Raw genomic sequence first — 16,183 nt, forward strand, 5'->3', positions numbered from 1 at the left:
GGCGCCGCAGCGCGCACGCGCGTCGGCCGCCCGCGGCGGGAGGCGGCCGGCGAGCTACGCGCCTGCGCCCCGTCTCCGGCGCCTCTCAGCGCGCATGTGCACAGGCGACCGGGCGCGTCGGTCTCGCGCCGGCTGCGCCTGCGCAGAAGCCAGGCGCGCCGGGGCGGCTGGAGCGGTTCCCTCGCAGGCGGCGCCATTTTGTGCGAGGAGCCGACGGACAACCGGCCCGGTTCTGTGAGGAGTGGGCAGCGGCGCCAGGCTTCCTGGAATGGCGGAGACTCTGTCGGGCCTGGGAGATTCGGGTGCGGCGGGCACAGCGGCTCTGAGCTCCGCCTCGTCGGAGGCCGGGACGCGTCGCCTCAGCGAGCTGCGGGTGATCGACCTGCGGGCGGAGCTGAGGAAGCGGAACCTGGATTCGAGCGGCAACAAGAGCGTCCTGATGGAGCGGCTGAAAAAGGTGGCGTCGCGGCCCGGCGGGCGGGCGGGCGGGCGGGCGCTGCGGGGCCGCGCGGGCTCGGGTTCGGCTCCCGGCGCCGCACCGGGGCGAGGACGCGGGGGCGCGGGGCGCAGAGCGGCGGCGCCCGGCAGCCCTCACTTCCGGGGCGCAGGGAAGGGACTCGGCCAAGGTCACCCTGCCGGGGGCGGGGAGGGGGAGGGGAGGGGGCTGGCGCCGCCCCGGCCGCGGTGGGCGCCCCCTCTGCGCTCGCCGCCTCCTCCCGGCCGCCCTCCGGGGTTGGTTGTCAGGCGCGGGGGCGCGCGCGGGGGGCGGGGCGTGGGGAGGAAGCTGGCGCCGGCGAGCGGGCCTCTGTGCGCGGCTCGGACCCGGGGAGGACGCTGGGAGGGCCGAGCGGGGCCCTGTCCTCGCCCGCCGGGGGCCGTGGGCGCCCGAGACGGGGGTGTGCATTCGAGAACTTTCCGTCGCCGTCAGCCCCCCCCCCACCGGGGGCGCACAGCTCTCCTCTCTGCGGCTGCCTGCACCAGCCAGGGCCGGGCCAGGTGCACGCTGGGAGCCAGGACGCCATCGGGGTCTCGGACGTGGCTGGCGCTGCCCCCCGCCGCCCCCGGGGGTGTGCACCGGCCGGAGCCGCAGAGCTGAGACTTGAACCCGGGCCCCCCGGTGCGGGATGCGGTTCCCAGCTGCTGGGCCGGACGCCGCCCCGCCCCCGTCTTCTGAGAGGCGGAGCGGCCCCCCGCCCCCGCCCCGGTTCCGCGGACCCCGCGCGGAGGAGGAGGCGCGGCCGGGCTACCCGGGACGCGTGGGAGCCCTCGGAGCCCCGACCGCGGCGCTGACGTCCCCTGCCCCGTCCTCCCCCCGCAGGCCATCGAGGACGAAGGCGGGGACCCCGACGAGATAGAAGTCGCCTCCGAGGGCAGCAAGAAGATGTCCAAGAGGTCCAGCAAAGGTACCCGGCGGCGGGGCGGGGCGGGGCGGGGGTCCCGCGGGGAGGAGGGCTGCGTGCGGCCTGCGCTGGTCCAGCCCCATCCGCGATAGAGGGGAGCACTGCGTCTGTGGTGCTGCAGCTTCCGGAGAGAACGACCCCGAGTGCTGCCCGCCCGCCCGCCCGCCGCGGCTGCGTCTCTGCACGGTGCCCGCCCGCGCTCTCGGCGGGGAGCCGGTCCGCGCTCATGCAGGGCCTGCGGGACCCAGGAGGGCTGCGAGCCCAGCTCAGCTCTGCGCCCTGCGCCCCGGGCCCGGGCCTCATTCAGCGTCGGTGTGGCCGCGCACGGCGCCCTGTGCCCTGGCCAGCTGTGGAGACGGGCCGTCCCGCGTGGCTGCTGTCTCCGAGAACCAGCTGCAGGTGGGCCCGGCTCGTCCCGAGCTTGCTGACGAGCCGGGGCCTCGGGACCCAGAACCGCGCCGGGTGCAGCGCCGTCTGCGCCTTCTGTCCTTGAGCGTCAGCGGTGCTCGCGGGAGCCGCGTTGAGCGGAAATAGACGTCCCCCTGCCCTAGGTGGGAGACGCCGCCACCGACGGGCCCTGGCGCTCCGTGAGTCCCGGGCCCTGCTCCGCGAGGGCGCCCTTCTGGGCTTTTGCTGGCGCCGCACGCGCAGCAGCCCTCGTTCCCTGGGCAGCCCGGTACCCCTCCGTGGGACCCGAGGGCGGCTCGCCAGCCAGCGTTCTTGTGGCTCTAGGGAGGCTTTCACCCAGGTTTCACTGGCTGATTTTTTGCTTGTTTGTTTTCAAGGTGTATTTCATTTATTTATTTGAAAGGCAGAGTGGGGGCGGGGCCTTCCATCTGCTGGTTCCCCCCCAGACGGCCGCAACTGCGAGGGCTGGGCCAGGCTGGAGCCGGGAGCTTCTTCCAGGTCTCCCAGGAGGGTGCAGGGCCCACCCACTTGGGCCGTGTTGTGCTGCTCTCCCAGGCCGCGGCAGGGAGCCGGTTGGGAAGTGGAGCAGCCAGGACTTGCCGGGGTCCGTGTGGGAGGCCGGCGCTGCAGGGGGCCGCGTGGCCGGCTGAGCACAGCACCGGCCCCTCGCTCGGCGTTGGCAGTGTTGCTGTGTCCGGAAATACGTGCGCAGTTGAAGGACTGCACCGTTACTGTTTGATCATTTACTAAGAGCAGAATTCAGAGTCAGGGATCTGACTTTACTTTTTTTATGTAACTTTAATTAACTTTTAACAAATTCAGCAGTTTTCTAGATAAAATTCTGAGAACATAGTGATATTCTCCTCCTTCTCCCTCCTCCTGTCAGTTTGTTTTAAAATAGCTACGAACAGATAGCTCTCGGATGTGCCTGGCGGACTGTCTAACGAGCGCTGAGTGTGATCTGTTTCAATGTTGGGTGTGTTTTTATCCTTGTGAGTTGCTCCTGCCCTGGTGTTTGCCGGATGGCCTTGTCAGGCCCTGAGCCCAAGTGTCCCCTGGGGGTTTGTCACTTCTTTCGGTTTTTTTAAATGTACAGGCTTTTTTTTTATTTTATTAATGTATTTACTTGAAAGAGTTATACAGAGAGAGAGGATTCTTCCATCCACTGGTTCACTCCCCAAACGGCCGTAACGGCCGGAGCTGGGCCAACCTAGTCTGAGCCAGGAGCTTCCTCCGGGTCTCCCACGCGGAGGCAGGGGCCCAAGGACGTGGGCCATCTTCCACTGCTTTCCCAGGCCACAGCAGGGAGCTGGATTGGAAGTGGAACCTCTGGGACTTGAACTGGCGCCCGTAGGGGATGCCGGCACTGCAGGCGGCAGCTTTACCCACTACGCCACAGTGCCAGCCCCTGTACTTAGTTTTATTTTTACATTTGGATGTTTGCTCATTTAGAATGTATTTTTATATATGATGCGAGATTGGAAGGGGTCAAAATTAGCAACCTTTCTGTCTTCAGAAACACTGCTTGCACCCCTTTGTCACCCATTCTCCCGCAAAAGCAAAACCAAAACACTGCTGTTCTCATAGACTAGCTTTGGTTGTTCTAGAATTTGTTTCTTTCTTTCTTGAAGTTGGCATGATTAGTTTCTTTGGTTACTTATAGACGTTTTCTGTATTGCATAGGGCTGGTCTGCCTATTCCACAGAATTCCTTCTGACTGCCTTATCAGATTTCTGATGATACTTTTAACTGAAAATAGAGTGAGTTGTGAATGAACTCACAGTGCTTTGAAGTTCTAGCAGGGTACCTCAGATAACCCCGCACTCCTCCAGGGTCGCTCACGCCAGTGATGCGTTTAGCAGAAACCTTGCAGTGCTTACCAGCCGAGTGGAGTGGCTGTGGCGGCATCATCGCACAGGCAGTGACGGCGTGTGTGTAGTGCTTGAGAACATTCGGGAACCGAGGAGACAGCGGCGTGTTTGCGCAGTCAGTGTTGCCCAATCCCTCGCTGTTCGCGGTTTGTTTGTTTGCTTTGACGTTTGCAGAAGGGGAAAGTGGCAAGCTTCGTCTGAGGAGTCCGCGCGGCCCCGGCCCCCCCGAGCTCAGTGACTCAGTGTCCCGGCCCTGTCCTCCTCCCTGCTGAATAGCAAGTTGAGGGCACGTGCCCGCTTGTCCTACATCCTGAAATATTTCCTAAAAGCAGCCATTATGTAACCACGACTAGCAAAATGATCTAATGCTGTTATCTAATCTCTGACCTTATTTAGATTCGGTTTGTTCCGATGGTTTTTATTGCTCATAAAGGAAAAGCCCCAGGGCCACGCGCCGCTCGTGACAGTGCCGTGGCAGCAGCGCGGCCGGCTCCGATGCTTCTCCCGCCTGCCTACCGGGAGGCGAGTGCTGTCCTCGCAGGCTGGTGCTGGCCCAGTGACTGCGGTACGGTGCGTGTGCCCCCTGCGCTTCCCTGTCTCACCCTTGTAGTCACATCTGTGGGGGGGCCACGGAGACTGCAATGTCCTGTGCACCCTTTGGAATTCCGCTTCGGCTGGTTGTCGTCCACTCCTTACGATGAGTGCCAGATAGGGATCACACCGCCCGCCCGCCCGTCTGGCCCACTCCCCGGGCGTTCACAGTGTCCAGGTTTGGGGCAGAAGCCAGGAGCCCGTCGGTCAGTCCAGGTCTCCACATGGTGATGGCTCCAGTTAGTTGAACCATCACCTGCTGCATCTCGGGGTAGGCTTTAGCAGGAAGCTGGGGTCAGGAGCAGAGCCAAGACGCGAACCCAGGCGCTCTGACGTGGGGTGCAGGCAAGCTAAGCCAGCATCTTCATGACCGGGCCAGGCCCCAGCCTCGTGTGTGTGTGTGTGCGTGTGTGAGAATGGTGTCTGCTCATTCCGTTACTCCTTCTCTTCCATGTTAAGGAATGGCTCGCTTGCTCTTTGCCCTAACCTCGAGAGATTCAAAGTTCATTAATGGGTCATTAGCCTTTATCGTTCTTACCTATTCTGTCTGTTGTTGTTGTTTTAATTTTTTGCCAGGCAGAGTTAGAGAGAGAGAGAGAGAGAGAGAGAAAGGTCTGCCTTCCATTGGTTCCCCCCAACAGCTGCTATGGCCAATGCGCTGTGCTGATCCGAAGCCAGGAGCCAGGTGCTTCTCCTGGTCTCCCGTGAGGGTGCAGGGACCCAAGGACTTGGGCCATCCTCCACTGCCTTCCCAGGCCACAGCAGAGAGCTGGACTAGAAGAGGAGCAACCGGGACTAGAACCAGCACCCCAACCGGGACTAGAACCCGGGGTGCTGGTGCTGCAGGCGGAGGATTAGCCGAGTGAGCCGCGGTGCCGGGCACCTGTTCTGACTGTCTCTGGGAGCCCTGTCAGGCTGGCTGCTGTGTGTCCGTGTCCATGGCTGCTGCACATGTCCGTGTCATTCTTGGAACCCTTCTACACTGCTGTGGGGGCACCTCAGTTGCATCGTGCCCTCTTCCTGCCCCGGAGCCAGAGTAAGCCGTTTCTTCCAGGGGCCTGGTTTCCTTCTGTGCAAGGTGCTGAGAGGCGCCAAGTTCTGGGCACTTGGATGCACACGCTGCCACTGGGGTCAGCTCCTCGCAGGCCAGTGTGGGCGAGGCCTCACAGAATGAGATACGTGAGGGCAGCTAGAAGCCAGCCAGAGAACCTGAGCACTGTGGGAAGGCGTGAGCGGCCCGCCTGCCGAGCCCGCTGACTAGGCACGGCTGTTACCACTCGATCCCCCGACGATCTTTGCTTTAATGTGCATTCATCTTCGTTTTGCTAAAAAAGCAGAACCTGAGAAAGAAAGCGAGGTAGAGAGATACCTTCCATCTGCTGGTTCACTTCCCAAATGCCTACAAGAGCCAGGCCTGGGCCAGGCCAAAGCCAGGAGCCCAAAATTCCTCTTGGGTCTCCCACATAGGTGACAGGGACCCAAGTACCTGGGCCCTCGGCTGCTGCTTCCCGGGACGCATGAGCAGGAAGCTGGATCGAAAGCAGAGTAACTGGGACTCGAGCCCGGGTCCCACACCCAAGGGGCCGTCTAACTCGCTGCATCACACGCCTGCCCTGCCCTTTAATGGTTCCCGTTTGCTTGAGGGCCAGCCCACTGCCCAGACAGCCGCAGCAGGCTGCCTGGCGCTGGCCGGTTTCCAGGAGCACGCACGCCCCTGAGGTCTCCTGCAGGGGGCAGGACCCCGGCTACGTGAGCCATCACCGCTGCCTCGCAGGGGCCACGTCCTCGTGAAGCAGGAGCCAGGACCTGGGTGGGGACCTGGTGGGCGCCCTGGATTTGGAAGGGCCCGTCCGTCGTGTCGTCTGGAAATCACAGACCTCAGCAGGGTCCTGCAGACGGACCTTACAGCACGAGCCGTGTGAGCAGTCGGGACCAGAGCCGGGGTCAGGCCCACCCGCGTGCTCTCCTGGGACGAGGCATCTGAACCACGGGGCTGAAGCCTGCTCTCAGCACACGGTGTTTCTGAGTAGCAAGTAAAGCGAAAGGAAGTGTTCCAGGCCTGTGACATGACTAACTTGAGAAGATTTACCTTGACTTGATAAGTTCACATCGCAGAGTTGTCCATTTCCTCCCAAGGTAACCTAAAAATTTTGGTAAAATTAAAAGAAGTGCATGAAAATAACTAAAAATCTGAAAACAGGAGGGGAGCTTTGAGGATTGGCAGGTTTTTAAAGGATTTCTTAATAACTGATGTTGCAGCAGTTGGCTGGCTGAAGTTCTCCTATCTCCTCCCATGCGAAATCAAAATTTTAGCTCTTTATGATGTAAGAGTAAGGAAGACCTACAGTTAGACAAAAACCGAGGAACTATAAGGAAGATACGTTGAACTACATAAAATTCTAAGCTCTCCACAGAAGATACCGTGAGAATTAAGATAGACAGCGAGCTGGGAGAAAACATCATGGCATAGAAGAATACACACAGCATCTCGAGTGATATCCCGCAAGCGTTACACACTCCTGCACGTCAGCACTAACAGCCGTCAGCAGTGATCAGGGACTGTCAGCAGGCTGAAGGAAGGCGTTCAAGACCTCCTGGCTGTTTAGCTATAAGGGAAGCTAGCGCTTTTTTAAAAGATTTTATTTATTTGAGAGAGTTATAGACAGAGGGAGAGACAGAGAGAAAGGTCTTCCAACCACTGGTTCACTCCCCAAATGGCCACAACAGATTGAGCTGGGCCGATCAGGAGCCAGGAGCCTCTTGATGTGGGACACAGGTGTCCTACCCAGAGGCCCTCCCGCTGGGTGAAAGGCCCACCCTGAGGGTCGGTCTTCTCACGAGCGTATTTGTGTAATCAAGTGAACGCAGACTGGACCACTGTAGTCACTGAGGCATCCCAGGGCCACTCGGGAGGCGGCCAGAGGTGAGTTAGGACTTGGTCTCTGAGACGGAAGCTGCGTGCAAGGGGAGGAGCTGGAACCCACGCAGGGCTCGGTTTAGAGCTGGAGCAGAGTCGGCCTGGGCACTGCAGGCTGCCAACAAGGCCGAGGGGGTCACTGTGACAGAAGAGCTGGGGCTCCTAGAGGTGATGGCGCTCTAGGTCTCGCCAGAGTGTATTTCCTGATCGCATTGCTTCCCCTGTTTTCCTGAAAGAGACAGGTGCAGAGATCTTCTCGTCTGCTAGTTCATGCCCTAAAGGCTCTCAACCACTCGGAGTTGGCCCAGGCCAAAGTCTGGAGCCCAGAGCTCCTTGTGGGTCTCCCGTGTGTGTGGCGGGGGCCCAGGCTCCTTGTGGGTCTCCCGTGTGTGTGGCGGGGGCCCAGGCTCCTTGTGGGTCTCCCGTGTGTGTGGCGGGGGCCCAGGCTCCTTGTGGGTCTCCCGTGTGAGTGACGGGGGCCCAGGCTCCTTGTGGGTCTCCCGTGTGAGTGACGGGGGCCCAGGCTCCTTGTGGGTCTCCCGTGTGAGTGACGGGGGCCCAGGCTCCTTGTGGGTCTCCCGTGTGAGTGACGGGGGCCCAAGTACTTGGACCGTCATGCTGCCTTCCACAGGGCACATCAGGAGGAAGCCAGGTTGGAAGTGGAGGCGTTAGAGCCCCGTGCCGGCACTGTCTCTGGACATGAGCGTCACAAGCTGGGCCAGACGCCTCCCCGGAGCAGTGAAGGCTGTAAGCACCTTCATCCTGCAGGAGGCCTCCTTCCCCAGAGTCAGAGTGCCTTTCCCCGGGGGGTCATTCTGGAGACACGTTGCTCGTGCATCTTCCTGGCGGTTCCAGGGACCCCTGGATTGAGCCCCAGTCTTACTTTTGAGGCTCAAGGTGTGTTTTGCTAAAGAAATAAAATGGGGATGGGGTCCCAGCCAGCAGCCCGAAGCTGAGTGCACATAGTTACTGGATTCTAGTATTAGGGTGATGGTCTCCTCTGTTCCCAAGTAAGATAATCCCAAAACATGAGTGGCATTAGAGTATAGGAAGTCAGGTAATGCATGCTTAATGTTATAAGGAAGTTCCTATCCCTGGGGGAAAAACGCTTACGGTCTGAGTGATTAGGATTTGGGGTTTGAGTCTTTGCCGCCCTGTGTTGCCACACAGGGTCTGTAGCAGCAGGAAGCTGGAATAGAGAGCAGAGCGGGAGCTTAAGCCCAGGTGCTCACCCCTGCAGTGCGTTTCCTACGTGTGATCTGACTCTTCAAATTGGAAATAATCAGATAATTCAGTTTCAGCAAGCCTGTTCTTATTTATTTATTTATTTATTTATTTGAGTTACCCAGAGAGAGAGGGGTCTTCCATGTGGTGGTTCACTCCCCAGTGGCTCTAACAGCCAGAGCTATGCTGATGTGAAGCTAGGGGCTTCCTCTGGATCTCCCACGTGGTGCAGGGGCCAAGGACTTGGGCCGCCATCTACTGCTTTCCAGGCCATAGCAGAGAGCTGGTTCAGAAGTGGAGTAGCCAGGACTTGAACCGGCACCTGTATGGGATGCCAGCACTGCAGGTGATGGCTTTACCCGGCACACCACAGCACTGACCCCAAGCCTGTTTTAAACACCAAAAATTTCATTTTGCAGTAAATTTTTGCTGTATGTAGTGATTTCCATTTTTGCTTTAGTGCTATAACTTCTAGTGCCATCATTTGCAATTTTCTGTTTTCTACCCATTTTATCATTTCTTTAAAACATAAGGCCAAATGATCATATAAGTGCTTAGGTTTGGATGTGAGCACCAGCACAGCTGTGCAGGGTGACCTTTTGACTTGAGAACAGACTGTCCCATGTAGTATTTTGTTCAAGCTGGGTTAGGGGAAATGATATTCTCTGGTTTTTTTTTAAACACAAGGTCACAGGGAATGGCGTTATGGTGCAGTAGATCAAAGCCCTGGCCTGCAGCGCCAATATCCCATGTGGGTGCCGGTTCGATTCCCAGCTGCTCCACTTCTGATCCAGCTCCTTGCTAAAGTGCCTGGGAAAGCAGCGGAGGATGGCCCAAGTGCTTGGCCCCGCACCCTCGTGGGAGATCTGGCTCCTGGCTTCAGATCGGCTAAGTGCCACCATTGCAGTCATTTGGGGAGTGAACCAGCAGATGGAAGACCTCGCTCGCTTGCTCTGCCTCTGCCTCTCTCTCTAACTCTGTTTTTTAAATAAATAAATCTTAAAAAAAAAAACAAAAAAAAAAAAAAAACAAAAAAAAACAAGGTCACTGTTGCCTGAAAAGGTATCTAGCCTCTTAGTATTTTTCTTTTTTTCTGAAGATTGTAACTTTGCCCTTCAAATAAAATAAATCAGAGATCTTCCATCCACTGGTTCATTCCCCAAATGGTCACCATGACTGGGGCTGGACTAGGCAAAAGGCAGGAGCCAGGAGCTTCCTCCAGGTCTCCCACATGGGAGGCAGGGGCCCAAGCACTTGGGCCATCCTCACTGCCTTCCCAGGTACTTAGCAAGGAGCCTGATTGGAAGAGGATCAGCTGGGACTAGAACCAGCACCCTAGTGGCTTAACCCAACTAGGCCACCTTAAAGTACCAACTTCTAGAAAAAAATCTGAAGTTAAATTAGTCCTTCCAATTCTTTTTAGTTTCTTTTTCATTAATCTTAGTGTTTTATCATCAGGAAAATATTATGATAACACATATCTAAAACTAGAACAAAAATAATGAGTGGAAGAGAAGAGAAACATTAAATAGTCCCAGACTCAGGTGGGAATCTAGTACTGAGTAAGGCCACCATCTGACACAGGTAGAAGGGACAATTTACTTCGTAAATAGTGTTGGGAAATTTCCACTTGGCTCAGCCATTTGGAAAATAATCTTAACCCAATGATAGTCACGTTAAATCCCAGAAGAAAAAAATCCAAGTGAGTGTTGCATGCGTGGTCTTGGTCTACGTGAGGTCTTCTAGGTGTGAGATGCAAAAGTGCGGACGGGGCCGGCTTTTCCCACTGTGTTCCCACCGTCGCTCTTTAGCCTGGCACACTGGCAGAGGTACTGGTGTTTGTTTTGTTTGTTCGTTTGTTTTTTTTGACAGGCAGTGTTAGTGAGAGAGGCAGATTCCATTGGTTCATCCCCCAAATGGCCGCTGCAGCTGGCACACAGTGCCAATCCGAAGCCAGGAGCCAGGTGCTTCCTCCTGGTCCCCCATGGGGTGCAGGGCCCAAGCACCTGGGCCGTCCTCCACTGCCCTCCCAGGCCACAGCAGAGAGCTGGCCTGGAAGAGGAGCAACCGGGACTAGAACCCGGTGAGCCGCGGTGCTGGCCAAGAGGTACAGTTTTGACCACGACTCAGAAAGTTTGGTCTGCTGGTTCACTTCCCAAATGCCCACAGTGGTCGGGCCTATCCCAGGCTGAAGCCAGGAACACCTTCCTCGTCTCCCATGTGGGCAGCAGAGACCCAAGGACTTGGGCCATCACGTGCTGCGTCCCAGGCGAATTGCAGGAGGCTGGGTCAGAAACCATGCAGCCAGGACTCCACGTAGCAGCCAGCCTACCACAGCGCTGGCCCTCTGTGCTCCTTGTTGACGGAGTACGGAAATCAGAACAAGGCCCCATGAGGGTGCCTCGATAAACACGTGGGGCAGGGGTTTGGTTTTGGTTTTTTATAACTTCTTTGTTTATTCCTCGTGAGCCTTAACAGTGCTCAGACTGTTCCCAAAGTCTGTCCTGAGATGACAGTTAGCTGTGGGCAAGAAGATCTCGCAAGTGGTTGATCTTTCTAAATTTTCTCTTAAATATTCAGCCACAGGCATTGATTAGATCAAATGATGGGGTGTGTGTGTGTGCGCGCGTGTCTGTGTCCGTCGTGCGTCCATGCAGCGCTGTTAGAGAATATGGGGGGCAGGCATTGTGGGGTTGCCCCGACGCCCACCCCGGAGGTGCCAGGGCCCCTGTTAGTTTGCCTGCCTCCTCTGCTGCTGCTCCAGCCAGTGCATCCTGGGAGGCAGCAGGCGATGGCCCAACCTCTTGGGCCCCTTTTCCCCACTTGAGAAGCGTGGGTAGCGTTCCTGGTTTTGGCCTAACCCAGGCATTTGGGGAGTGAACTAGCAGGTTCTCTGTGTGTGTGTCTCTGCCTGTGAACAAGATGAAAATAAAGCACTCAGAAAGTCACTAGAAAGCGGCAGCATACGCCGGGAAAGACGCTGGCGCAGCACTTCAGAGCCACTTGGGGTGAGCACGGTGTGCCCGGGCGGCTCCCGCGGGCGGGCGGCTCGGAGTCCGCACATGGTGCGGTGCGGGCGCGCTGCATCAGGACACGCCTCTTGTGCTTTGTGGGGAAACGCGGTCGCCTGGTCCCCAGCTAAGGAGCAGCACATTGGTATCAGGCGTTCCTCTCCCGGCACAGCCACTTGACAAGAAGGCAGGCCTTGGACAGCGCTGCTCTGCCTCGCGCGTGCTCAGAGCCTGCGTCCAGCACCCCTGCTCGCCCGGGCGCTCTCCGCAGTAGGCGGGGCTGCTCGGGCCCAGAGCGCCTGCGTCGGTGGGCTGTGAAGACGAGGGCTCTTGGCTGTTCTGGAGAGCGCACGGCATTGCTCTCACGCTGTGCTGCTTGTCTCCCCAGGGCGGAAACCAGAAGAAGAGGGAGTGGAAGATAACGGGCTCGAGGAGAATTCTGGGGACGGACAGGTACGTGCAGCCCCGGCGGCGGCCCCCGGGGAGGCAGGGCTGGCGGCCTCACGCGGCGGCCTCGGGCTCTGTTGCAGGAGGACGTCGAGACCAGTCTGGAGAACTTGCAGGACATCGACATGATGGACATCAGTGTGCTGGACGAGGCCGACATCGACAACGGGAGCGTTGCGGACGGCGTGGAGGAGGAGGACGCCGAGCCCCTCCAGGAGTCCCTGTCTGACAGCAGAGAGCTGGCAGAGGCCGAGGCGAGAGGGCTTCCGGAGCCGCTTCCCGAGCACGCTGTAGGTAACGCGCAGTCTCGGAGCGCGCCGGGAGCTCGGCCCACACGTAGCGCAGGAGCTGACGTTTGCGTTTGGAACGGAGGTCTTTAGGCGCCAGTGGGGTAGAACATCGCTTCACTAGTCACGTGTGAAACGTGGAGGATTCTAAAACACGCTTTGCTTCCTTGAGAACTGATGTCTCAGGGAAGTTGTCCATTTGCACGATACAGCGGGAGGCACACTGGGACAGCTGGTCAGCCAGTCCTGTCATGGGACGTGGCCCAGTGCCTGCAGCACTAACCTGGACATCGCTTAGGAAGTCTGGCCTGTTTTCATGTAGGAACACGGGAAGTGTACAGTGAAATCACAGTGGGTTTCCCACTTACTGAGCGCCATCAGGCGTAGGCTGCGTCCCTCACAGTGAGAGCCGGGCTGATTCCGCAGTCCAGATGTGTCACTCGTACGCCGCGTTGTCTTGGTAGCATTCTTTTTTTTACTTCAGTGGGGGTTCATGTCCATGAGGAACAGAGCAGGCCAGCAAGATGAGCAGTTGCCAGGCACCCTGGGTATCCCTGTGTGTGCTGGGTCCCGGAAGGAGCAGTGGCTCGTGCCAGTCCTCCGGACGTGGCTGCCTTTCTTCTCGGAGCTTGTCTGGGCACCTTTAGAGGTAGCGGATTGTCACCTTCCAGGAGGGGTCTGACTGGGGGCCAGGCTGCGAGCTGTGCGGACGCAGGTGGCCCGGACAGCTTTACCTCTTGTGGAGGGCCACCTGAGGGGAGTGGCCGCTTCGCTCGTGGGCTGCTTTTCTAATTAGAAAGTAATGCTTGTAAGAGAATCCTGCAGCACCCTGGCTGTCCGTTGGTAGTGACGAAGGAGTCGAGGTGTCGTGAAGGTGTGATTTATTTGTTTTATTTATTTGAAAGGCAGGACGACAGAGGCGGAGAGGGAGAGACGTCTCCCGTCTTTGGTTCACTTCCCGAATGGTCACCTGGGCCGGGCCACAGTCAGGTCTCCCTTGTGGGTGGCAGGGGCCCCCATGTCCTGGGGCCATCACCTGCCACTTCCCAGGGTGTGCCGGCAGGAAGCTGGACGGGCAGTGGAGGCGGGACTCGGTCCCAGGCCCTGCCGTGGCGGGGTTGGAGTCCCAGGTGGTGCTTTCTCCGCTGCACCCCACACAGAAGCAGACGCTGCTGCTTTGCCACCTAACTTGTGCGACTGTGAGCTCTCCGGGTCTTAATTACAAAGGTGGCAGATCTGGAGAGGGTGAAAGCGATGGGTGTTACCGCACGCTTAGAGCAGAGGTCGCCCAGCTGGCCGTGCCTGTGTGTGGCTGAAGTTTGCTTGGAGCACCGCGGTGCCTGTTGCCGCTCCTGCCTGTGGCAGCTTTCAGGGTGGGACGGCGGCGAAGCAGAGAGCAGCCGCCTGCCCGCGGAGCCTGAGACCAGAGGGGCTTGCTGACCCCGGCCTCGAGCCGCGCGTAGCAGAAGCCAGCCCTGCAGTGGGGGAGCGCACTGCCGCCGACACTGTCGTGCTGGGTGCTGGGTGCCCGCGGAGGTGAGCGCCGCGGGTCCTGGGTGAGCTGAAGCGGCCTCGAGGACGGGGGCAGAGCCAGGCGGTGCTGGCGGCCGGGTCTCGGGAAGGAAAGAGCGGGAGGGTTGCCACTGTCGTGCGTTTTGGACTGTTTGCCTTTTTTGTGGGCCTGTCTTCAGCGAAGGAGACGATAAAACAGGGTTGTTGAGAAGTCCTCTCTGAAGACTTACTCGCTTTCGGGGTCTGATGGCAGACAGCAAAAACTGTTTGGAGCCACCACGTGTCAGAACCCTTTTCTGTGTTGGGGAGTCCCTCGCCTCCCTGGGCAGAGCCCACCTCAGAAAAGATCAGTGTGCTGCGGTTCCTTCCCCTGCAGGTGCGGCGTGCGAGGCTGCCCTGGGCTGGGGCAGCTTTGGGATGGGCCCAGGGCGCCGTCTGGCCGTGGGCTGCAGCGCCAGCCTGCGTGGCGGCCGAAGGCTCTGCTCAGCACGGGTGCCCAGGTCCCGGGAAGAGCCCTCCTGGGGCTGGAACTGCAGCGCCCTGGGGGGCCCGTCCCTCTGCTCTCCCTGTGCAGGCTTTTCTCTCTGTTGGCTGCATCTGCAAGCCACAGCCACCCCGATGCCACTTTGATGGGTGTCCCGGGCTCGCCACGGACGGGCACGTGCACACAGCGTTTCTCCACGCTGCCCGGAGGCGGGCTCGCCACGGACGGGCACGTGCACACAGCGTTTCTCCACGCTGCCCGGAGGCGGGCTCGCCACGGACGGCACGTGCGCACAGCGTTTCTCCACGCTGCCCAGAGGCGGGCTCGCCACGGACGGCACGTGCGCACAGCGTTTCTCCACGCTGCCCGGAGGCGGGCTCGCCACGGACGGCACGTGCGCACAGCGTTTCTCCACGCTGCCCGGAGGCGTCGGAAGCGGAGGCTGTTGTGCCTCCTGTGCCGGGCACGCTTTTCGTGGCTGTCAGCTGCTCCTTGTGCGGAAGCACCAGTGTGTCCGCCTAGTGTCGCCGTCAAAAACCAGACTTCTCCGTTTGTTTTGCAGGTAGAGGACAAAGAAACTATAAACAATTTAGATACTTCATCATCTGACTTCACTATATTGCAGGTAAATGGTTTTGTGTCTCAATTTTAGATTCAAAGGTTAGACCACAGTTGCTAGGAAACCACTTGAGGCTCTGTGTAGCCACCAGGAGTCAGCCGTGCGAGGTTGGTTTGCTTCGGCAGGGTCCGAGGGGCGGGGATGCTTTCCGATCTCTCCCGCCTGGGCTTTGCCTGCTGCGGGGACTTCTCTTCTGTCCCGGCTTTGGCAATCTCGGGAGGCGTGGCTGACGCTCTGCCTCGTTCCACGGCTGCAAGGAGGGCTGCCCTCGCCCCGGTCCAGTAGGAGGGCGGGTGGGCCGAGCGCCGACGTGAAGCCGGCGAAGGGAGGCTTTGGGAAGTTTTCTCACAGATACTGCCCGGTCTGCCGCTAGCAGCCTGGCTGTTTGCTCACCCTGCGTGTGAGTGTGAAGTCTTCCACGAGAGCCGACTTCCAGCCCTGGCTTTGCTGCCGGCCTGTAAGGTGGACGTGGGTGGCGTGTGCTTCCTTCAAGAGTGGGTCCTGTGAACGATGAGAATACGCCCAGCCCCCCGCCCCTTGTTTTTTAAATTCAGGTCCCTGTGCTGTTCCCTTAGAAGGCTTTCCTGTCAGGTCTGCACGTGCCGCTGCAGGCGGGGGCAGGGGAGCTGCTGGCAGCAGAGCCGCCGGAGCGGGGTGCAGGCCACGGGGAGCCTGGGGCCCAGCTGCCCTTGGGCTCGTGCCCTCGCTGTGGAGAGGCAGCCGTTCCTGGCGGCCGCTGTCACTCCCCCCCCAGAGACGAGTCAGGCTCTGCTGGCTTCTCTAGAGGAGGCCGGGAGACGCCTGGTTCTGCCAGTCATCCTCGAGCTTGATCCCCGGCGGGGTGGGGACACTGCCGAGGGCCGCCCCGGGGGCAGGGCAGGAAGCCCCTCTCAGCCGGGGATGCAGAGGTGAGTGAGCGGGAGGGGCCCCGGATGACTCGGTCACAGCTTTGTCGGAGCTGGTCTCTGCTTCCCAGCTGCGCCGTGTCCTTGGGCAAGTGACCCTGAGCCCCAGCCGCGCGGGGCTGTCTGGCAGCCAGTGGGGGTGTGGGGAAGGCGCTCAGCACTCCCACCTGGCACCTGGCCGGGGTTCCAGAGCAGTGTAGCTGGGTGCGTGGGGACCACGTTCGGAGAGGCCCTTTCTTTAGAAGGCAGCAGCCCTGGGCAGGGCAGGGCCAGGATGGGCCTCGGGAGCGAGCTGGCATGGAGAGCCTTGTCTGGCGGCTCGCAGCCGCGCCGGGAGCCCGCAGCAGGGGCCCTTCTACAACCAGGCACTGCCTTAGGTGGGCAGCACTCTTGCCATGCCAGGGCTCGCTGGGAGGCATTGGCTGGTGTTTAGAGCTGGCCTGGGGGTCCCTGATGGGAAGCGGAGATGCGGGGGATGCCAGGAGCACCCAGGGGGCCAGGCTGGCA

At 59.5% G+C, this 16,183-nt stretch overlaps 1 protein-coding gene across 3 annotated transcripts in view; it reads left to right on the plus strand.

The window, feature by feature from the left end:
• Nucleotides 1–66: 66 nt before the first annotated feature.
• The window catches only part of SAFB (scaffold attachment factor B), a 29,503-nt gene continuing 13,386 nt past the window's right edge, over nt 67–16,183 (plus strand). For 2 of the 3 annotated variants that reach the window (XM_070058691.2, XM_070058692.2), the window contains exons 1-5: nt 67–457; nt 1,319–1,403; nt 11,811–11,875; nt 11,953–12,159; nt 14,715–14,777. In XM_070058691.2, coding sequence (XP_069914792.1) covers nt 269–457; nt 1,319–1,403; nt 11,811–11,875; nt 11,953–12,159; nt 14,715–14,777 — 609 coding nt within the window. In that variant the 5' untranslated portion in view covers nt 67–268. The remainder of the gene's footprint in view (nt 458–1,318; nt 1,404–11,810; nt 11,876–11,952; nt 12,160–14,714; nt 14,778–16,183) is intronic. The other variant, XM_089316185.1, reaches the window with a different exon arrangement.

This window comes from Oryctolagus cuniculus, chromosome 16 (assembly GCF_051225735.1).
Source record: "Oryctolagus cuniculus isolate XC-2025 breed Fujian yellow rabbit chromosome 16, ASM5122573v1, whole genome shotgun sequence".
NCBI classification, from domain to species: Eukaryota; Metazoa; Chordata; class Mammalia; order Lagomorpha; family Leporidae; genus Oryctolagus; species Oryctolagus cuniculus.